Source organism: Oncorhynchus keta, chromosome 34, assembly GCF_023373465.1.
Source record: "Oncorhynchus keta strain PuntledgeMale-10-30-2019 chromosome 34, Oket_V2, whole genome shotgun sequence".
In the NCBI taxonomy this organism is placed as follows: domain Eukaryota; kingdom Metazoa; phylum Chordata; class Actinopteri; order Salmoniformes; family Salmonidae; genus Oncorhynchus; species Oncorhynchus keta.
In genome coordinates this window covers 24,612,660-24,635,153 of record NC_068454.1, presented here as the reverse complement: position 1 = coordinate 24,635,153, position 22,494 = coordinate 24,612,660, and the positions used below count along the sequence as shown (strand labels likewise).

Below are 22,494 nucleotides of genomic sequence, written 5' to 3'. Positions count from 1 at the left end.
GAAATAAGCGAGGATACATTGAAATGTGCTTTGTCAGATGAGGCAAACGTTGAAGTGGTAGGTATTTCAAAAAGCTTTAATGGGTAAGCCTATTTGCAGGAAAGATTAAAGATTCCAATCCTTACTGGGTAGTGCATTTTCCATATCAATTTTCAGTGGCTCAGAAAAGGATATAAAAAGACGTATCTTAAAATAAATGGATACTGTTTCCATTCTTCATGCAAGATAAAATGAGTTATTCTGGACACTGCGAATGCACTAGATTTCCATGTCTCATTCAGGCGATATCATACATTCAGATGAAGATGGTATATAAAGTCTATTTCGAGCTCCAGAGATGGACCAACTTGCATTGCCATTACATAATACTGCCGCATATAAGGTGCACAGGGAATTAATAGCCAACGCCGACCTCCGATGTTTGGCCGCTCAGAACAGAACTGACATTGGACTAGATACATCAGTGTTCAGAAACATAAAATCTGAACAACGCACAAATAAATAACTTTTTGGATTCTGATTAAATCAATTCACTGCAATTACTGAAAGAAAAACTTGAGAATGAAACATCGGCACAAATAATATTTTTTCCTGTACAGTGCTATATTTGTACCGTATTGTCCACGCACCCCATTTTAAGCTGTTTAGCCACAGTAAAAGTCCAGAAACACTCCATTTATCAGAACCTCGTGAAATGAGACCATATATAGATTGTACAGAGCCTACTGCGTACTCCCCTACCCACTTTTACATCGGCACAAATCATATTTATCTCTCTATAAGCCCATATGTAATGCATATGCAGTGATTTGCATTGTGGCCCATGTAATGGGCGGAGTGAAAGCCAGCAACACTCAAATTAACACCATATATAGATTCTGAGTACGACCCACCCCACTTTTACATCGGCACAAATGATCAGTTTTCCTATACAGTGTTATATTTGTACAGAGTCCAGGCACCCAATTTTAAGCTGTTTGACCACATTAAAAGTCCTGCAACACTTCCTATTACTTAGCTTTTTGTTCAAACACATCTGATCTGTATTCTAGGGACCCTAGTGAGTAGACTGGACCCTGGTTTTATAGACACAATACTATATTTTTTCCTGTACAGTGCAATTCGTTTGTGCAATACAACAAAAATACAGTAACACTTTTCTTAAACATTACATTTCAAAATTGAATCCTTGAACAATAGCACCAATAAATAAACAAGACTCATACAATCAAAATAATTAATTGTATATTATGTTCTTTACATTAATTTACTTAAGCTCCAACCATTTCTCAATGTGCTCCGCCATATAGGCTTTTTCTTATTTATCTTAAAGTAGTTTATATTTAGTAGTTTAGTTTAGATTTTACCCATTGCATTTATAATTGTTCATTTAAAAAAAACATGTTTACAGAATTTTAACATGCATTGATTGCAAAGCTCAAAAACATATTTATTTCGTATAGCGTTTTATCACAAACCTTTATTTTGAAAGCAAAGTCCGAAAACCGGAAGTCTTCATGTGGCTGGTATCTCGCTCGTGTTGTTTTGGGACCCTCTCCTTGGTTGGACCCTTCTTTGTCGAGTTCTCTGCCCTGGCTGTCCAATGACATTCGAACCATTTTCTATTCTAATTTTCTATGCAGTTGTGGACTATGAACCGCGACTTTCATTTCTTAGCATATGCATAACAGTCTAGTAGTAGTTAAAAAAAAATGCAATGTTATATTTTAATCAAAACTTTTGCAGCAAGATTTTTTAAAGAATTCCAATAATTATGTAACACTTTCTTACGTGGGCTTGTCAAAGGTAACTGAACTATGGCCCTCACTCAAGTGGCTACCAGAAGGTAAATCTCACGTGACTATAGCCACATTTGTAATACATCAATGCAGCACACTGCAGTTTTTGAATTAATTTCGTTTTATATATTATATACCATTGATTTCGAATCCACCTTTGGTGGAAAACTAGTCATAAATGTAACATAATGCATGTCTTTGTCCAGCACTGAGCTCAAGTGTCAAATTAATTTAGCCATCTACCTGCCTCCAAAGACTGAGAATGGGAAGTGTCCTGTCTTGTACTGGCTCTCAGGTGAGTTCTACAAACTAACATAATGTATGATGAACTACCATCTGCAGATAAACACACAATATCTCTATGGATTTGACTCTGAGAATGTTAATGTGTCTGTACTAAACGGGATTGACTTGCATGGAGCAGAACTTCATCACCAATGCTGGCAGTCAGCAGGCAGCTTCTGAGCATGGAACCATCATTGTTGCACCAGACACCAGCCCACTTACGACCAACCGCACACACTTATCACTCCCACCCTCACTTGTTTCCTCTCTTTCTGTGGTGTTCAGGTGGTTGTAACATCGAGGGTAAAGATGAGAGCTGGGACTTTGGCACAGGTTTCTATGTCAACGCCACCCAGGAGTCCTGGAAGAGCAACTACCGCATGTACGCCTACGTCAGAGGTGTGTGGGTCACATGATAACAGCATTTACTATTGTGAATCCCCTGATACTGCTGTCCCCTGATACAACTCTCCCCCGGTCTCTTTGTTCTTTTTCTTCTTCTCTCAACTCTCATTTGATCAATGCTAACTTCTCCACTGACCAAGAGAATATGTCTATTTCTGTCCACTCCATGGGGGGGGCACAGAGCCCTGACGAAGCCTGGAAAATACAAGGCATGGCAAGTCACAGTCTTTGACTCATGATATAGTCATTATGTAATATACACATGTGAATGAAGCCCCCACCCCTCTCTACAGTCTGTGTCTCTTGTTTGCCACCATCTGCAACCCCAGCCAGAAGGCCTTCAATGGGTACCTGGGAAAAGACAAGAAAGCCTGGGAGGTATAGTATGGGGGTGGGAGGGTGGGGGGGGGTTGAAGAAATCAAAGGGATCAATTCACACTAAACACCAACTAGAGATCCCTGCTGGCGGAATAGAATTCCAGACCAATACATGGAATCATCCCGCTCTCCAGGCGTATGATGTCACGGTGCTTGCAGCGTCCTACTCCGGCCCTCAGCTGGACATCCTGATCGACCAGGGCAGTGATGACTAGTTCCTGTCGGCAGGTCATTTGCTTCCTGACAACCTGATCGCCTCCTGCTCAGTGAAGATCCCTGTGGTGTTCAGGCTGCAGCCGGTCAGTGCTTCCACCCAGTGGCCAACTACAGCAACTGTTTGATATTTAACAATTTAATGTGCTGTACTTTAGTTTGGAATTTGAATTATTGTGTATTGTACCAGATGAAGTGTTATTGTAATATCCGTGTCACCTTCAGGGCTACGACCATAGCTACTTCTTCATCAATGACCACATTAAGCACCATGCCAAGTTCCTCAACGCTTTAGACCATGACTGCTGGACCAGAACCCAACCAGGCGTTCTCCTCTATGCCTTCTCCTCCCAACTGTGCACCTGCTACTATGCACCTGTCCCATACAGAGAGACGTAGGTGCCTGGTGAACTGACATTAACCTGATACGCCTGGTGAGCTGAAATGAACACACCTGCTGTGTTGAGTCAAGCTGAGAAAAAGACAATAGTGAGAGCAGGATGTTTGTTAAGAGGAGCTTGCTTGCCACCCACATGGTCACTCCAACTGGATAAAAAAATAAATGTTACTCCTTTTGATTACATTTGTTTCCATCTTATGACCTTAGGCTCACACACTGACATCTTAGACCAATACAAAACACATGTGGACTAAAGACCAAACATAAGACTGTTTTTTTCAGATAAGGTCTTTACTCAAAGTGATGAGAAATATATACAGTATTCACAGCAGTTAGGGTGACGTTAAAGGGGTGTTTCATGCAATCAAATCCAAATTGCTGTACAACAAATACACCAATTTGACAAAAGGTACAAAATTGTATATGGTACATCAAAATGCAAAAAAAACATACAAAAAAACCATCACTTTAAAATAAATGTCCTCCCAATCATAAGTTCAAAACTGAGTACAAGCTTTCAGGACTATGTACAGAGAAAGGTAGAAAACAACTGCTCAACACTCAGCAGTCAACAGTTACACTGTGGTTATAACATTTCTCACAATGATATAGTTCAAATTCATTTCATATTATGCCATACACACATTTCTAAATCAAAATGGAGCTCAGATTTGTTAGTTGCCAAAACAAACAACTATAAATACTTATTTTTATTATTAAAGTGCAGATCATTTCAGGCCTGTAGGCAGCCACACAGCCACTCCCAAAGGCAGGTTGGCATTTATTGTAATGAATCTTGCCCTGCAGGCAGCTCTGCAGAGAGGTCACTAGCTGGCACAGCCACAAAGTCATATCAGATTCGAACCATAACTACACTGCTAACCCTAATGCCCAACCATACATTTAAAAACCTCTGAATTTTTTCAATATAGCCAACTTTGACTTTGCAGCTGGCCCATCTAGCATAAATCCTTAATTCTGTCTCCAGGGCAAGATTCATGACAATAAATATCAACCTCCCAAAAGGTCAAAAGGATTGAATGACTAATCAATTAATAGTAAAGTAATGATCTCTTTTCATGTAAAGTCCTCTCGTTAAGTTTCTAAAAAGGTTTGCAGCGCATGGCCCAAACCTCCATAATGACTAAAAGTGAAACAAACTACACAGCAACGTTCTCTTAACAAATATCCCTGTCACATTTCCCTTCAGTCTCCACATCTCTCTGGTCGATCATAAAAATATTGAAGAAAACGTTAGAACTGGGAGAAGGGGTTACTGGTATTTTTACCCGTTAGTAGTTATATTTAGCTAAGTGGAAAGGCAATTACTTTGAGTATTTTTTATGCATTGTGAATTATTTTAAATATAAGCTACAATATATACAGGTAATTGATAAAATAAAGGAAACACGTGAGTAAATGAGGGATACAAAGTATATTGAAAGCAGGTGCTTCGACACAGGTGTGATTCCTGAGTTAATTAAGCAATTAAGACATCTCATCCTGCTTAGGGTCATGTATGTAGAAAAATTCCCAGTTGCCCATCATTTTAAGTGTGTGTGTGCGTGTGTCAGTCACCAGATCTCAACTCAATTGAACACTTCTGGGAGATCCTGGAGAGGCGACTGAGACAACATTTTCCACCACCATCAACAAAACACCAAATTGTGGAAGAATGGCATTGCATCCCTCCAAGAGTTCCAGCCAAGGCACATTAAGTGTATTGAAGCGGTTTTGGCAGTTAGCTGTACATGAATTGTCGTACTGTTGTAAATATGATTACTTTGCATTATAGCTATGTTAACAAGATCACTCCAGATCCTGATTTTAAGAGATTGGTCACTTTGCCTGAGAAGTGTGGCTGTTTATGTATGGCAGTGACTGTTAGTTTAACTAAAATATTTAAAAGAAATACTATTAATAAAGTTAGAAATACTTTCTAAATACGAAATCCACTTGCACAAACCATCATCACATTACCACTTCTCATAAAAAAGATATTACCATACTAAAGACATTAGATCATAAGTGGCTCTGAAAAAAAACTGTTTAGTTGTTTTGGCAACTGTCAAATCTATCCAGTGAAACATTGTGTTTGATTTTACTGCTAAGCTTAAGCTTTGGATACCAAGCTGTAGAAAATGCATTATATCTGTACAATAAAAAAAAACACCACTCACACACACACCTAGTATGCTTATATTGGAGTGTTCTGCTGTTTGTGTAGTAGTAGGATATTGGGCACTCAAGCACTACTCTTCAGATGCTGCCAACAGTGTCTCTAAATCAGTGAATGCATTTCAGTTACTTTGCTGGTCCTACATGACCACCTGACATGGTCAGCATCACCAGACACTTCAAGGCTATTTAGCAGTATAGAATGTACTAGGACATACAAACCCATTCATTTGCTCTTTTTCATTCCATCTAACGCTTTTCTTCTGTCTCTCACGCATGCAGTCACACACACACCACACGCAAGTAATACCATTGACAAATAAGCAGTCTAGGGAATGGATCATAACAGTGTAGTAAGCCTACAACCTCCTCCCTGAGTTACATACCCACAGATTCCAATTCATAAACACCAGGTTCCCACAATCTTAGGACAACATTTCAACCTCTACAGACGAGGTGAGAGACAAATTCAAAGTAAAACATACAGTATACAGAACTATACCTAAAATATATTAGCTATTAGAGAAAATATTTGGGGGATTATTTTCAATGGATACAACTCTCAACCACGTGGCCATATTTATTATAAACATCTTTAAATAGGGAAGCTGTAGCAGAGTGACCGCTATGTTGGAGTGTTAGGTGTCTAGTCTGAAATGAGTGAGGGTGATAATACCTGGCCTTAGAAATAGAGGGGTAGAAACTGACAGCCCATGAAATGCATAGTCAATCATACACAGTGCAGCATGCTATAAGTTGTTGTAGGCAGGGTTCAAGCTACAGGAATGTCCAAGGGTACTGGAGGCTCCCATAACAAACCAGGGCACTCCTGTAATAATTAAAAACCATCCATGTGGACACCTCTGTCAGCTTCGAATATCCACATTAGTACAGCCCACTACTGTGTTTTCGGGCACCCCATGCATCACATTATAACTTGAAACCATGGTTGTAAGAATCACGAAAGGAAGACTGATACAAGCTACAGCCCCTTGGAAAAGGCTATTTCAGGAGGTACAATGGCAACGGTGTTCATCACTTTGACTAAATGAACCCCAGACTAAGTGGTGTGTGTCTGTCTATATGTTGGTCTCCTTCCCTCTCACGTGAAGAGAGCATGCTTGGTTGAGGTCTCATCCACCAGCGCCTGGACCGTCACGCTCACCTTGATCATACCCTTCTCCTCTAGTATGTGATGAGGCAAACACAGCTTATCCTGTCGAGGTTCCACACACAGAAAGAGCGAGAGAGCGAGAGAGTGGGAGGAGAAGGGAGCGAGAGTCGGGGGAGGAGGGAGCGGAGATAGTGAGTGGGACAGAAAGAGCGAAAGAGAGAGAGAGAGTGGGGGGAGGAGGGAGCGAGAGTCGGGGGAGGAGGGAGCGGAGATAGTGAGTGGGACAGAAAGAGCGAAAGAGAGAGAGAGAGTGGGGGGAGGAGGGAGCGAGAGTCGGGGGAGGAGGGAGCGGAGATAGTGAGTGGGACAGAAAGAGCGAGAGAGCGAGAGAGTGGGGGAGGAGGGAGCGAGAGTCGGGGGGAGGAGGGAGCGGAGATAGTGAGTGGGACAGAAAGAACGAGAGAGCGAGAGAGTGGGGGGAGGAGGGAGCGAGAGTCGGGGGAGGAGGGAGCAGAGATAGTGAGTGGGACAGAAAGAGCGAGAGAGCGAGAGAGTGGGGGGAGGAGGGAGCGGAGATAGTGAGTGGGACAGAAAGAGCGAGAGAGCGAGAGAGTGGGGGAGGAGGGAGCGGAGATAGTGAGTGGGACAGAAAGAGAGTGGGGGAGGAGGGAGCGGAGATAGTGAGTGGGACAGAAAGAGAGTGGGGGAGGAGGGAGGGGAGATAGTGAGTGGGACAGAAAGAGCGAGAGAGCGAGAGAGTGGGGGAGGAGGGAGCGGAGATAGTGAGTGGGACAGAAAGAGAGTGGGGGGAGGAGGGAGCGGAGATAGTGAGTGGGACAGAAAGAGAGTGGGGGAGGAGGGAGCAGAGATAGTGAGGGGACAGAAAGAGAGTGGGGGGGAGGAGGGAGCGGAGATAGTGAGTGGGACAGAAAGAGAGTGGGGGAGGAGGGAGCAGAGATAGTGAGTGGGACAGAAAGAGAGTGGGGAGGAGGGAGCGGAGATAGTGAGTGGGACAGAAAGAGAGTGGGGGGAGGAGGGAGCGGAGATAGTGAGTGGGACAGAAAGAGAGTGGGGAGGGGAGGAGGGAGCGGAGATAGTGAGTGGGACAGAAAGAGAGTGGGGGAGGAGGGAGCGGAGATAGTGAGTGGGACAGAAAGAGAGTGGGGGGAGGAGGGAGCGGAGATAGTGAGTGGGACAGAAAGAGAGTGGGGGGAGGAGGGAGCGGAGATAGTGAGTGGGACAGAAAGAGCGAGAGAGCGAGAGAGTGGGGGGAGGAGGGAGCGGAGATAGTGAGTAGGACAGAAAGAGCGAGAGAGCGAGAGAGTGGGAGGAGAAGGGAGCGAGAGTCGGGGGAGGAGGGAGCGGAGATAGTGAGTGGGACAGAAAGAGCGAGAGAGCGAGAGAGTGGGGGGAGGAGGGAGCGAGAGTCGGGGGAGGAGGGAGCGGAGATAGTGAGTGGGACAGAAAGAGCGAGAGAGAGAGAGAGAGTGGGGGGAGGAGGGAGCGAGAGTCGGGGGAGGAGGGAGCGGAGATAGTGAGTGGGACAGAAAGAGCGGGGAGGAGGGAGCGGAGATAGTCAAAAAAGAGTGGGACAGAAAGAGAGAGAGAGCGAGAGAGTGGGGGGAGGAGGGAGCGGAGATAGTGAGTGGGACAGAAAGAGCAAGAGAGTGGGGGAGGAGGGAGCGAGAGTCGGGGGAGGAGGGAGCGGAGATAGTGAGTGGGACAGAAAGAGCGAGAGAGTGGGGGAGGAGGGAGCGGAGATAGTGAGTGGGACAGAAAGAGCGAGAGAGCGAGAGAGTCGGGGAGGAGGGGGCGGAGATAGTGAGTGGGACAGAAAGAGAGTGGGGGGAGGAGGGAGCGAGAGTCGGGGGAGGAGGGAGCGGAGATAGTGAGTGGGACAGAAAGAGAGTGGGGGGAGGAGGGAGCGAGAGTCGGGGGAGGAGGGAGCGGAGATAGTGAGTGGGACAGAAAGAGAGTGGGGGGAGGAGGGAGCGAGAGTCGGGGGAGGAGGGAGCGGAGATAGTGAGTGGGACAGAAAGAGAGTGGGGGGAGGAGGGAGCGAGAGTGGGGGGAGGAGGGAGCAAGAGTCGGGGGAGGAGGGAGCGGAGATAGTGAGTGGGACAGAAAGAGAGACGAGGAGGCAGAAAAAAACAAGTCAATCAAAAAGACACCTCCAATGCAACTATGGTGATGAACATACAGACAGTACAGGTGTATGTGGTAGTATGCTGAATAACCTATATGAAGAAACAGCACTTCATTCATCAGCCTCCTTCAGAGAACAGCAACACAGAGACCGAAAAGAATAACCCCAAACTGTACATTTATTACCAGTTCCATTCACACCATCAGATATACAAGTCAGAAAAAGCCTCAAGGTCCTTCAAAAATCAGCACTGACTATGAGTTAAAACACAGCCAACTAATAGTATACAGTAATGGCGAACCAATTGCACTCCAACATAGTCGCTGGCAAGGTTGACATGACAACAGTGAATAAGTTAACAGAGTTAAAAGGAAAATATGGATAGAAACGGATGGACAGTTTGGGGGAAATTGTGGACACTACATCCATGGCTTTTAAATTAAGTCAGAAAAGAAAGTTAACCCTCATTGCTTTAAATTCAACTACAGACATACATCAATCAATGGACAGTAGCAGCACTGCTGGCCTCAAAGTATCAAAGTTCTCATTTAAAGGAATGAGCTTCTAGTACAGTTCACATATTACTGAACACATATCATATTCACTAGCCCTTCAACATAAGACCTCCAGATTAGTCCGTTCTGTAATGTTGCATATGCAAATGGTTTGTATGTTTAGAAATGATGGATCTTTTCACACCTTGTATTCAGTCTAGGTGCTTGGGAGTAAGAAAGTTGGGTAAAATAAAACTTCAAAACTTCCATCCAATGTACCCTCTTGGCTTTAAAATAAGAAACGTAATATATGGCCTGACAGAATAGACAGAATAGTACAACGGTTGGGCCAAAAAGTATAGATACTGAACCGTAGTCATGTAAATACCCCAGGGTAAATACACTATATTAGAACGAGAGTAACGTAGAGTGGTAGAGGTGCAGTAGTCATGTAACTACCCCAGGGTAAATACACTATATTAGAACGAGAGTAACGTAGAGTGGTAGAGGTGCAGTAGTCATGTAACTACCCCAGGGTAAATACACTATATTAGAACGAGAGTAACGTAGAGTGGTAGAGGTGCAGTAGTCATGTAAATACCCCAGGGTAAATACACTATATTAGAACGAGAGTAACGTAGAGTGGTAGAGGTGCAGTAGTCATGTAACTACCCCAGGGTAAATACACTATATTAGAACGAGAGTAACGTAGAGTGGTAGAGGTGCAGTAGTCATGTAACTACCCCAGGGTAAATACACTATATTAGAACGAGAGTAACGTAGAGTGGTAGAGGTGCAGTAGTCATGTAACTACCCCAGGGTAAATACACTATATTAGAACGAGAGTAACGTAGAGTGGTAGAGGTGCAGTAGTCATGTAAATACCCCAGGGTAAATACACTATATTAGAACGAGAGTAACGTAGAGTGGTAGAGGTGCAGTAGCAGTAGTCATGTAAATACCCCAGGGTAAATACACTATATTAGAACGAGAGTAACGTAGAGTGGTAGAGGTGCAGTAGTCATGTAACTACCCCAGGGTAAATACACTATATTAGAACGAGAGTAACGTAGAGTGGTAGAGGTGCAGTAGTCATGTAACTACCCCAGGGTAAATACACTATATTAGAACGAGAGTAACGTAGAGTGGTAGAGGTGCAGTAGTCATGTAACTACCCCAGGGTAAATACACTATATTAGAACGAGAGTAACGTAGAGTGGTAGAGGTGCAGTAGTCATGTAACTACCCCAGGGTAAATACACTATATTAGAACGAGAGTAACGTAGAGTGGTAGAGGTGCAGTAGTCATGTAACTACCCCAGGGTAAATACACTATATTAGAACGAGAGTAACGTAGAGTGGTAGAGGTGCAGTAGTCATGTAACTACCCCAGGGTAAATACACTATATTAGAACGAGAGTAACGTAGAGTGGTAGAGGTGCAGTAGTCATGTAACTACCCCAGGGTAAATACACTATATTAGAACGAGAGTAACGTAGAGTGGTAGAGGTGCAGTAGTCATGTAACTACCCCAGGGTAAATACACTATATTAGAACGAGAGTAACGTAGAGTGGTAGAGAGGTGCAGTAGTCATGTAAATACCCCAGGGTAAATACACTATATTAGAATGAGAGTAACGTAGAGTGGTAGAGGTGCAGTAGTCATGTAACTACCCCAGGGTAAATACACTATATTAGAACGAGAGTAACGTAGAGTGGTAGAGAGGTGCAGTAGTCATGTAAATACCCCAGGGTAAATACACTATATTAGAACGAGAGTAACGTAGAGTGGTAGAGAGGTGCAGTAGTCATGTAACTACCCCAGGGTAAATACACTATATTAGAACGAGAGTAACATAGAGTGGTAGAGAGGTGCAGTAGTGATGTGATTATTGAACTTCATTTAGTGACAGTGTGCCGTGTGACATTTTAGTCTGTGTTTATTAGGTCCAAACCTATACACTGTCTGTTGTGTCGTTGTCTCATGGATGGCATTACTACTGAGCGTTGCCATTTCCTTCAAACAGACGTACAGGTGTAAATACAGTCGATATAATGTATCTGAGGAGTCTTGAAGAGAATGACCAATGCAACAAAAAAGCTCCAAGATCCAGCATGATGGAGGAGCTCTACTAGTGCTCTGTGCTTACCTGGACTGGACCCAAACTAGACAAGCTGTATGGAACCAAGAGACCGTATGACCACATGGGGAATCAGTGTGTATGACCCCCATACCACGTGTTTGTGACCCCGGAGGGCATTAAGAAAACGAACAGTCTGACATGACAGGCTTGACTTGACGCATTGGCCAAAGAGTTGTAGAGAGACTTCAGGTAACTTTTGTGTACAAGCTCCAGGATTCTTTTCAACAGTTGGAATGTGCGTTATTGGTGGGGACAGTATACGAATGCATGTGTGTGAGGTTGTGAGTCGGTATTTATTGGAGTTTAATGGTGCGCATCTGCAATCTGTGCATGAATGCAACTGTGTATGAGAATCAGACAGAGGAGAAGAGCACAGAAACAAGAGGTTGAAGAAAAAGAGGAGGATTGGGGAGGAGAAGTGTTGACACATGCGGAGGGCAGGGCTGAGAGGAGGGCGGGCTTTGACAGGAGATTGACAGGTAGTGTTACGTCAGCTCAGTCCAGCTATAGGCCACAAACAGCAGGAGAAGACAGAACATGTGTAACAGGCTCGAGCAAATCAGGTCCCACGGCTGCCATGCTGGAGGCGGAGCCTGGGCCACCTGTGTAGAAGCCTCGGGGGCAGGAGTTGGGTTTGGGACCTCTCCCTGTCTGTCTGAGTCCCGCCCCTCTGTGGGGGTCTCCATGGCGACCAGGGCGCACACGGTGACCCGGATCGGCCGCAGGTGACACTGGATGATGTCATAAGCTGAGCAGAGGGAAGACTGAGGGCCCAAGGAGGACGAGGAGGAAACATACAAGGTGAATGAAGATGAAAGGAGAAGAAGGAATGAGAGAATGAAAAACGGGGGAAAGAATGATAGATGGATAAAAGGAAAGGGGTCACAGAGGAACATCGATGGATATTGCACACGAAGAAGAGAAATCCAGTCAGATAGAAGTGGAGGAGAACAATGAGACAGGGAAGAAGAACAGAAAATATCATAGGAAGAAGGAAGAAAATGGGAAGGGAATGCCAGGAAAAGACAAATAAGGGGTAGAGATGCAGAGTAGAAGAAGAGAAGAAAGAGGGAGGGTTGGTCCGGCAGGAAAATAGAACAGAGAGAAACAAGGCAGGATGTTAACCGGTGGGAACAGAGATCAAGGTGTATTTATGTGCAGGGCTGCGCAGGCGTGGGTTACCAGGGCGACGTGCAGGGCTACTTTTTGAGAGAGAGAGCGAGCGTGTGGGTGAGTGTGTGACTTACATTTATAAAACTGAACTCTTTCTCTTTCAGAAAGCAGGCCATGCTGGGGTGTGGAGCGTTAGGAGCAATGAGGATGTGGGTGGTGTTAGCCAGCTACACCTTCGCTTGCATTAGCTTTCAATCCAGCGCAAAGCACCTGTTTCAGTGAGACAGCGACATTTCAGCCAGCAAGCAGCAGTAGAATCAGCAGCAGGATCACAAGCTGACTAGGGCCAGGTTATACAAGGAGAACCAGACTAGCCACAGCAAGCCAGCAGGAGGTCTAAGGAAGCAGCCAACAGTCTCACTGTTGGTATCGGTACTGCTGTGCATTCTGCTGTACAGTCCCAGCAGGCTACTCAAACAGTGAACAAAAGGCAGCTTTTGTAGTGTGAGGTTTTGACACAGCAGGGCTTACTACATCATGGTAAGAGTCCCACTACCACTGTATGTGTAACCACTGGGTGACAGAAACAGTGGTTATAATTACTGACTATTTACTAAAGGAGAAATCAACACAGTAATGAGTCAGCAGGGTCAATTTGATTCACACACACACACACACACACACACACACACACACACACACACACACACACACACACACACACACACACACACACACACACACACACACACACACACAAACATTTCTGACATGTTTTTCTGCAGGAATGACAGCACACCAGCTCCTGTTAAATTATTTTTTTTCCTTTGGCACTAGCTGGGATCAGAACCGAGCAAGAGCCAGGTCAAAGTTCTAAAGTATAGAGGATGCCCAAAGCCGTAGTGAGAAGCGATGAGGACAGCATAGTCCAGTGCGATGATGATGATGATGAAGCTTTAATGCAGCTTTAATGCTTGTGTCATCAATGCATCTCTCTCAGAGGAGGAGGAGTAGAGGAGGATGGGAAGGTGATTGGCTAGATGTGCCAGTTCTGGGATCAAACTCTGTGCTCTGACTGGGCAGATTGTTTTGAGGCAATGATTATAAAGTGGTTTGGTCCCGATATCAAATACATATCCTAGAACGGTAATACTGTATAAAGTACATTTGTTGTAGACTTATCAAATGGTCTAGTCTCATCCCAGCACTAGCACCCAGCCTTTCTGACCCTCAATACTAGTGTGTATAGTATCTGTGTTCTATACAGGCTGTGTGTTCACTGATCCCCAGTCTGCCCTCCCACAACTAGATTCCAAACCCAATGATGCACTGTGGCTTTTATTCAAATTCTTAACAGATCGAAGATCAGTTTACCTCAGTTAAATCCTAACTAACAGTGAATCTGAAACATAGTGGCTGATTCAGGATCAATGAGGTACCACTATCTAACAGAAAGGAGGGAGTGTGTCTCACCTCAGGAACGCCCATTTTCCTACAGGCATCCAGGAAGTTCTCTACGTTCCTCCGACACTTGGCCATGCTGAGTTTGGGCTGCGGGGTCACACAGAACGCAGAGCTCAACGGAGACTATAATTGTCTGTAACAAAAATAAATCACCCATTCCCACTTATTCCTCTTTAACCCCTCATTAACCCCCAAGACGTACCACAGCAGGCGAGGGCACATGGATGCTGACCACGGAGCGTGGGCGAATGTGATTGGCCAGATGGCATAGCACCACCCCGTCCATGAGGGAGGAGCCTAGGTCTTCAGGAAGAGCCACCTTCAGTCTGCTTTCTATGCTCTGAGGAGAGACAAGAGGGGTAAAAACCCACTCACCTTAACACACACACAAACTGAGGACATAATGCTAATACTGGGGAGTTAACTTCCAGAAGCGAGAGAGAAAGAGAGAGAAGCTCTCACGTCTCTGAGTTGTTCCATCAGCTCCAGCTCTTCTCTCAGCTGTTCCATCTTCCTCCTCATGGTGAACTGAGGGTCAACAGACTCCAGGCTCTTATGGGTCCTCAGGAATACTGCCCCCAACATGCAGGAGGAGAGAACAGCCACCCATCCATTAGACAGGAAGTCAGTAACTAACACCTACACATATTGTACAGTACATATAGTAATTCACACCCACACTTCACACCCATACAACCACACATACTGTAGCATACATAAATGCATACTGCAATATTCACTGACAAAAACACACTTTCACTTACAAGTGGATGAGTAGCTACTGTTACCGTACACTTGCATAACCCCTTATTCATATCCACTAATGCAGATGCACTCTATAGTGCTGGGCTCTGGGCTGCATTCATTGCCATGGAAACAGTCATCTGCACTGAGGAGTGAATGTGGAAGATTGAGTTTCCTAAAGGCGTTCCACTTAGTCAATTCTGCATACCAACAGATGGCATAGCAAGCCCTCAAGGAACTGAAGATTCTTATCTTACTGTACATTAAAAGCAGAAGTCTTCTCTCATTGGTATTCTATTCAAATCTCAAATCAGTATTTTAAACTGGGTAAGCACAAAATATGGAAGTCAAAGCTACAGAGAAATGTGTGTGTTTTTTAAACTGTGTGGGAGGAGGAAATGTAATCAGAGTGTGTGTGTGAAAAACAGGCATGGCCTATGATCACATTCTAAAACGTAGGACTGAATCATTTACTAAACCAGTCAGTGGCCTATATTCTAGTCATAAATCTCCCCTGCAACAGCCACCATATACAGCTTTGACACACCACACACACCAATGCTATATGTTCAGTAGCTCTGCTTTGTGATACACAGTCAGACCACATGAGGGAGCCCAAGAGTCACTGGATAGTTCAACCCATGCTTGGGGAAAAGGGAAGGAGAATGCATTTCTGAAGTATTCACACTAGGCCTTAATAACATGGGCCCATCTGATCATCTCTCACAGGGAAATGGCTCCTTGAGGGGCTATCCAAGGAAGTTAGAGATAAACACATACAGGCCCCATCCAGAAGCATGACTGGCTGATAACTATCAGAGTGGGTAGAGGGGAACAGCGAGGGGCGATGGTCACCCTCCACTTTCGCCATAAAGAGAACAGGATGTTGATCATTAGAGGTTGTAAATGTGGTTAGCAAGAGGTAAGAGTAACATTTAACAATACAACAATGGAAAGAGACATGTTACTTTTCACATAACATTTGGATTTGACATATTTTGGACATCAGAGCAACCTTGAGGAAATCTTATTTAAGTCATAAAAGGATGTTCCTATGATAGGGAAGTTATACAAAACCTTGCAGAGCCCATATCCCACTGACAATCTCATAGAAACAAATAGGAACGATTGGAACCAAGACTTAAAAATACCTGATGTTGACACAAGATGGAGGGAAAGTTGGAGCATAACTAATGAAATTACAGTTAACTCAAATGTATGCTTAATCCAGTCTATAATGTATGGAATGCATTCATTCTACAGCACAATGGCAGAGTCATGTCTTAAGTGTAAAACTAATAATGACTCAATAATACATGATTTCTGGGAATGCTATTAAATCCAAAAGTTATGGGCGGAGAAGAAAGTTGGCTGTCAGAAGTATTACAATGTGAACTGACTTTTAATCCGTCTGCCTGCATGTTTCAAGGCATAGCATATGGGGGTGTAGTGAGATAACAAATGGGCTGGACGATTCTTTTGAAATCAATCCAATTCGCTATCATTAATACAATGGAAAAATCTCATTATTTAATATCGAAATATAAAAATGGCATGGGCGACCGAAAAATTATTGGCGCAATTTATGTCCAGGTGGCAAACAATAATGCAGGCACTAGGGATGGGGGGGGTGAGCATGGGGGTCTGGGCAAATGAGATGTAGTTGTATGGGTGTGTCTTTAAGTTGTTGTTTCTATGTTTATGTTTGGAGTAAAAAAAAATATGAACAAATTATCTACATATACACACAGTACCAGAAAAAGTATGGAAACACCTACTCATTCTAGGTTTATCTTTATTTATTACTATTTTCTACATTGTAGAATAATAGTGAAGACATCAAAACTATGAAATAACACATATGGAATAATTTAGTAACCAAAAAAAGTGTTAAACAAATCAAAATATATTTTATGTTTGAGATTCGTCAAATAGCCACCCTTTGCCTTGATGACAGCTTTGCACACACTGACATTCTCTCAACCAGCTCCGTGAGGTAGTCACCTGGAATGCATAGAAATTAACAGGTATGCCTTGTTAAAAGTTAATTTGTGTAATGTTTTTCCTTCTTAATGCGTTTGAGCCAATCAGTTGTGTTGTGACAAGGTAGGGGTGGTATACAGAAGATAGCCCTATTTGGTAAAAGACCAAGTCCATATTATGGCAAGCAAAGCTCAAATAAGCAAAGAGAAACGACAGTCCATCATTACTTTAAGACATGAAGGTCAGTCAATACGGAACATTTCAAGTAAGGAATGGAAGACCCCGAGTTACTGCTGCTGCAGAGGATAAGTTCATTAGAGTTACCAGCCTCAGAATTTGCAGCCCAAATAAATGTTTCACAGAGTTCAAGTAACAGACATCTCAACATCAACTGTTCAGAAGAGACTGCGTGAATCTGGCCTTCATAGTCGAATTGCTGCAAAGAAACCACTACTAAAGGACACCGATAAGAAGAAGAGACTTTGCTTGGGCCAAGAAACTCGAGCAATGGACATTAGACTGGTGGAAACCCGTCCTTTGGTTTGATGAGTCCAAATGTGAGAATTTTGGTTCCCAACCACTGTCTTTTTGAGAAGCAGAGTAGGTGAACGGATGATCTCTGTATGTGTGGTTCCCACTGTGATGCATGGAGGAGGAGGTGTGATGGTGTGGGGGTGCTTTGCTGGTGACACTGCTGTGATTTAAAATTCTAGGCACATTTAATCAGCATGGCTACCACAGCATTCTGCAGCGATACACCATCCCATCTGTTTTGTGCTTAGTGGAACTATCATTTGTTTTTCAACAGGACAATGATCGAAAACACACCTCCAGGCTGTGTACAGGCTATTTGACCAAGAGAGTGATGGAGCGCTGCATCAGATGACATAGCCTCCACAATCACCCGACCTCTACCCATTTGAGATGGTTTGGGATGAGTTGGAACGCAGAGTGAAGGAAAAGCAGCTAAGTGCTCAGCATTTGAGCGAACTCCTTCGTGACTGATGGAAAAGCATTCCAGGTGAAGCTGGTTGAGAGCATGCCAAGAGTGTGCAATGCTGTCATCAAGGCAAAGGGTGGCTATTTGAATCTCAAATATAAAATATATTTTGATGTCACTACATGATTCCATATGTGCTATTTTATAGTTTTGATGGCTTCACTATTATTCTACAATGTAGAATAATAGTACAAATAAAGAAAAACTCTTGAATGAGTAGGTGTTTTAAAACTTTTGACCGGTAGTGTGTGTGTGTACACACGTTGAAAGTCACTGAGCTTTTCAGTAAGGCCATTCTACTGCCATTGTTCGTCTATGGAGAGTGCATGGCTGTGCCCTCGATTTTATACACCTGTCAGCAACTGGTGTCCCTGAAATAGCCGAGTCCACTAATTTGAAGGGGTGTCCACATAGTTTTGTATATTTAGTGCATGTGTGTGTATAATAGCAGAGCATTCATTTTTTCCAGAGTAATAGACACAGATTGGGCCTCTGAGTGCACACACTGATTTGTGAGGGGGTCAGAGAAAGAGAGAGAGAGAAAGAGGAATATTGTGTGTCATGCTTTGAACAACAAACCCAATTTAACCCTGTCTAATGGCCGCCCAGTGGCGTTCTAGCCCAGAAGGAAATCCTGTATCAGAGAGGAAGTCTTAAAATTCTGGTTCCTCTCTAGTCAGGGCTGCTACTGTGTGACATCACCGACCCACAGAGAATACAACTGTCAACAGCTGTTGTTGTTTATGAGTTCAAAGGTCAATAAAAGCTACTGCACCATACATACATTCAGTATCAGTAGTCATTCTGCTTCCTCATTCAGCCCTCAAGCATCTACACACAAACAAGTTGTGTAACTGTGCTACCAACGACTGGTGCTGGTGTGACGCTAGACCAGGGCTCTCCAACCCTGTTCCTGGAGAGCTACCCTCTTGTAGGTTTCTACTCCAACCCTGTTCCTGGAGAGCTACCCTCCTGTAGGTTTTCACTCCAACCCTGTTCCTGGAGAGCTACCCTCCTGTAGGTTACCACTCCAACCCTGTTCCTGGAGAGCTACCCTCCTGTAGGTTATCACTCCAACCCTGTTCCTGGAGAGCTACCCTCCTGTAGGTTATCACTCCAACCCTGTTCATGGAGAGCTACCCTCCTGTAGGTTTCTACTCTAACCCTGTTCCTGGAGAGCTACCCTCCTGTAGGTTTTCATTCCAACCCTGTTCCTAGAGAGCTACCCTCCTGTAGGTTATCACTCCAACCCTGTTCCTGGAGAGCTACCTTCCTGTAGGTTCTCACTCCAACCCTGTTCCTGGAGAGCTACCCTCCTGTAGGTTTTGACTCCAACCCTGTTCCTGGAGAGCTACCTTCCTGTAGGTTCTCACTCCAACCCTGTTCCTGGAGAGCTACCTTCCTGTAGGTTATCACTCCAACCCTGTTCCTGGAGAGCTACCCTCCTGTAGGTTATCACTCCAACCATGTTCCTGGAGAGCTACCCTCCTGTAGGTTATCACTCCAACCATGTTCCTGGAGAGTTACCCTCCTGTAGATTTTTGTTCCAACTCCAGTTGTAACTAACCTGATTAATCTTATCAACCATCTAATTATTAGAATTAGGTGTGCCAGATTCGGGTTTGTGTGAAAACCTACAGGACGGTAGCTCTCCAGGAACATGATTGGAGAGACCTGCCCTAGACACACTTGGAGTTGGAATGGTGCCCTTAGACTGGGTTCTGAGAGCTCTTTGGCTGTTAATGAGGTCAGCCACTTGTGATCTCACCTATTGGTTACTGGTGATGTCACCTCCCTGAGGCCTGACCCGTTTACTGGTTATATCTTCATTGAAAAACAAAGCTATCACCACTGTTCTCACTACTTGGGAATTCCATGACCAATTGTCCAACATTACTGCTCCTTGGAACACTCCTATTTTCTTTCTTCAGGACATTCTTTTTTAATGTCTTTGTTATTATAATCTACCTATTGAACTATTATCATTAGCAACGGGAGAGTGATAAAAAGTGAATGTTGACTTAGAATCCATGCTGATATCATAAAAGCGCACCCTTTGAACAATCATGTAACATGAGTCTCCCTGGGGGAAATGGCTGTCGGCAACTTTCTGTTTCCCTCCTTATGGAAGTGGGATATCCCCAGTGAGACCATTATCTAACAGTTAAAATATAAAACTATAAATACCATGAGCAATAGAAAGGAAGCCAGCGGAGAGGAACAGCAAGATACTCCGTTTGTACGTACATACTGAGCTGAGTGAGTGAGTGAGGAGGACATCAGATATCTCAGTACCCAATCTGCTTTCCCACCAATATCAGTCCTGGCATGAAAGATACTGTGTCTGTGTTTAATTGGTTTTCCAACGGCTATAATGCACTGTTAGGCAGAGCCCGTATCAAAGGGGACTTAATGGAGGGTGGCGTCTGTGTGTGTTGCCAGATCTGGACTGTGGTTGTACTGGGAGTGAACATACGATACGGTCTGATAATGACTGCAGGGGGAATTAACTATTTCTCTCTGTCAGACAGAATGTGGTAATGTCCAGAGCTAGATAAAATACATCTGTATGTATAAATGTGTATGTGCATCAGAGAGCATCTGTGTGTGTGTGTGTTGTTGGGTGGTCTTGGAACTAGCTTCTGTATAACAGACCCCCTTCCAATGTCTTCAACCACATTGATGCAATGGCGTACAGACACATGATTGAACTTTTACCATGTGCAACCACCACCACAACACACTTGCCAACATGAGAACAGATGGAGGGATGGAAAGATGAAGGAAGAGGATGAGTGTGTGAAGTGTGGAGGCTCTCCTTTGATCCTCTGGGCCTCAGAGTTCTGCAGCGTCACCCGCACACACCCACCCACACCCACACACACACCCACACACACACACACAGGGAACAAAGTAATCGAAAACACCCCAAACATGTGGTCCAAGGCACAGATGTGACTACAAAAGTACAGTGCACACTTTCATCACACTCACCCATGGCTTGGAACGAGTGATAGAGAGAAGATGAGAGATCAGAGTGTAACAGGTAGAAAGAGTTACAGGTAGAAATATAGAAAAAGGAAACAGTGAGTGAAAGAAGGAGAGAGAGAAACAGGGAGTCACACAATGCAAATGGTTTGCAAACATCTGACTTTGTCTAGTTATGTTTGGTTTCGAGGCCTCCGATTGGCCAATTAGTTGGGAGGAGTGACCTACCACTGCTGTGCATGCCTCCATCGCCTGGTCTAGGGGGAGTGTCTCTATCGATGGACAGGGCCTGTGTGAGGAGGGGGCGGAGACAGAGCGGGGCGAGCAGGGCAGTGAGGCGGGGGCTAGAGGAAGAGGGGCGGAGGGCAAGGTGGGGCAAGGTATAGGGGGAGAGGCCAAGTAGAACAAGACAGATCCATTCCAAAACCACACCCACCCCCGAGACACCAGAGAAAGTTCCGGGAAAAAAACAGTTTGCATTTTAAAAGACAAGGAAACGAAACAGGCAGCAGCAGTTGATAATCGCATGCAAAGGCAGGTTGGGTTAGATAAAGGGTGTGAATGGAGGGAGAATTGATGTAAGACGGGGAGGAAAGGAAGAAACAAAGGAGATGTGAAAGATGCCATGAAGAAGAAAAAATACATAAAAAGAAAATAAATCAATATTAGTGCCATTTCACAATACAGATTTCATGACATGCTGTTAATGGTAGCAGGTAGCCTACAGCTAAATTTGACACGCTACAGCTGTAGCCTACTGTACGTAGCAACTAGCTGGATGGATGCTAGCTCTATTTCTACAAGCAGCATATAATAGATGCTAGAGTTGTTTCAGTGGACCTGCACCCAAAGCCATCTGACCCTGAGCAGTACCAAACAGGTACAGAGGATTTGTAGAGGATTTTTTTTCTCAACTCAGAATCTGTGGACCTGCTCTGTTCCACAGGAGGTAGCTAACCAGTCCTCCAGTTAGTTAGCTAAAAGATGGACGACACCTTGTATGCGTCTTCCTCCATAGCCCCTCTTTGGGATTGGGTGCAAAGTACTCACATCCACGCCTTCTAAGCAAACACGCATCACTTTTTCCATATTGTTCACACAGCATTACAGAAACATTGTGGGAGCATTGCATGTTAGCCAAGACAGGGCTGGTAGCCTCTACAGCACGGCCCAACTGCTGCTGCTGCTTTACGGGACTTGAGCACAGAGGGTGTTATGAGATACCGTCCGTCTCAGAAGTTCTAGTCTGAGGGGAACAAGTTGGGGTTGTTGGGGTGGCGACGGACTCTTGACCATTGGAGGAACTGCCCAGGTCTTTCTTACCTTGAGATGAGATAATCTTATAACCCCATAAAAGTAGGATCGAGGTATGGGAGGATTTGGGGGAGAAGCAGAGCGGATCAAGGGCATCCATGTCTTTATGGTGGAGTGAAAGGATGGATTTAGGGACAGTAGGATCATGTAATTATGGATTGTGGTAGGTATAGAGATGTACCCATCCCTTCACCCACCCACCCACCCATGCCTCTACCCACCCTCCATACTGTGCCATTCCCAGCCTGCACTCACCAGAACGGGGCTTCAGCCCAAAGGCAGGGGTGGTAAACGTGGGACCGCTGCCTGGAACTCTGTCTTCTCCCTGATAG

The 22,494-nt window shown here is 44.4% G+C and overlaps 2 protein-coding genes and 2 long non-coding RNA genes across 47 annotated transcripts in view; 3 read left to right on the top strand and 1 right to left on the bottom strand.

Moving 5' to 3' along the window:
- The first annotated feature begins 1,505 nt into the window (after nt 1-1,505).
- Nucleotides 1,506-3,661, top strand: LOC118366836 (S-formylglutathione hydrolase-like). Of its 4 annotated transcripts, XR_004822038.2 has the most exons (6): nt 1,507-1,846; nt 2,006-2,094; nt 2,370-2,483; nt 2,783-2,867; nt 3,002-3,166; nt 3,306-3,661. XR_004822038.2 is itself a non-coding variant. In XM_035749583.2 (5 exons), the coding sequence occupies exons 1-5, from the start codon at nt 1,818-1,820 to the stop codon at nt 3,057-3,059; spliced, it is 375 nt and encodes a 124-aa protein (XP_035605476.1). In that variant the 5' UTR covers nt 1,506-1,817; the 3' UTR covers nt 3,060-3,661. The 4 variants fall into 4 exon arrangements, 1 of the variants encoding a protein (XP_035605476.1); XR_004822040.2 differs by having other exon boundaries at nt 1,506-1,846; nt 2,671-2,867; nt 3,002-3,661; XR_008090094.1 differs by having other exon boundaries at nt 1,506-1,846; nt 2,630-2,867; nt 3,002-3,661.
- Nucleotides 3,662-3,752: 91 nt separating this feature from the next.
- lrch1 (leucine-rich repeats and calponin homology (CH) domain containing 1) overlaps nt 3,753-22,494 on the bottom strand; it is a 105,063-nt gene continuing 86,321 nt past the window's right edge. For 2 of the 4 annotated variants that reach the window (XM_035749549.2, XM_035749551.2), the window contains 5 exons: nt 22,418-22,487; nt 14,596-14,705; nt 14,336-14,473; nt 14,143-14,220; nt 12,030-12,320 (listed from right to left, as the gene is read on the bottom strand). In XM_035749549.2, the coding sequence (XP_035605442.1) occupies nt 12,042-12,320; nt 14,143-14,220; nt 14,336-14,473; nt 14,596-14,705; nt 22,418-22,487 (675 nt within the window). In that variant the 3' untranslated portion in view covers nt 12,030-12,041. Of the gene's footprint in view, nt 6,875-12,029; nt 12,321-14,142; nt 14,221-14,335; nt 14,474-14,595; nt 14,706-21,076; nt 21,193-22,417; nt 22,488-22,494 lie in introns of those variants that run through there. The other 2 variants (XM_035749552.2, XR_008090093.1) reach the window with 2 other exon arrangements.
- Nucleotides 7,396-8,321, top strand: LOC127915070 (uncharacterized). Of its 2 annotated transcripts, none has more exons than XR_008090134.1 (3): nt 7,396-7,472; nt 7,664-7,840; nt 7,888-8,321. It is a non-coding gene; the product is annotated as an uncharacterized LOC127915070 (long non-coding RNA). The 2 variants fall into 2 exon arrangements; XR_008090135.1 differs by lacking the exon at nt 7,396-7,472 and adding an exon at nt 7,505-7,574.
- Nucleotides 9,843-11,204, top strand: LOC127915068 (uncharacterized). Of its 37 annotated transcripts, none has more exons than XR_008090121.1 (6): nt 9,843-9,992; nt 10,064-10,276; nt 10,425-10,566; nt 10,636-10,779; nt 10,920-10,994; nt 11,066-11,204. It is a non-coding gene; the product is annotated as an uncharacterized LOC127915068 (long non-coding RNA). The 37 variants fall into 37 exon arrangements; XR_008090095.1 differs by having other exon boundaries at nt 10,849-10,994; XR_008090120.1 differs by having other exon boundaries at nt 10,425-10,637; nt 10,707-10,850.

What these genes read in the sequence shown, in the direction of transcription:
- LOC118366836 (XM_035749583.2), top strand. Translation starts at nt 1,818, where the DNA reads ATGGCCCTCACTCAAGTGGCTACCAGAAG. An exon ending in CATGTACGCCTACGTCAGAG is followed by an intron (nt 2,484 to 2,782) that starts GTGTGTGGGTCA and finishes CCCTCTCTACAG; the next exon opens with TCTGTGTCTCTTGTTTGCCA. An exon ending in AAGACAAGAAAGCCTGGGAG is followed by an intron (nt 2,868 to 3,001) that starts GTATAGTATGGG and finishes CCCGCTCTCCAG; the next exon opens with GCGTATGATGTCACGGTGCT.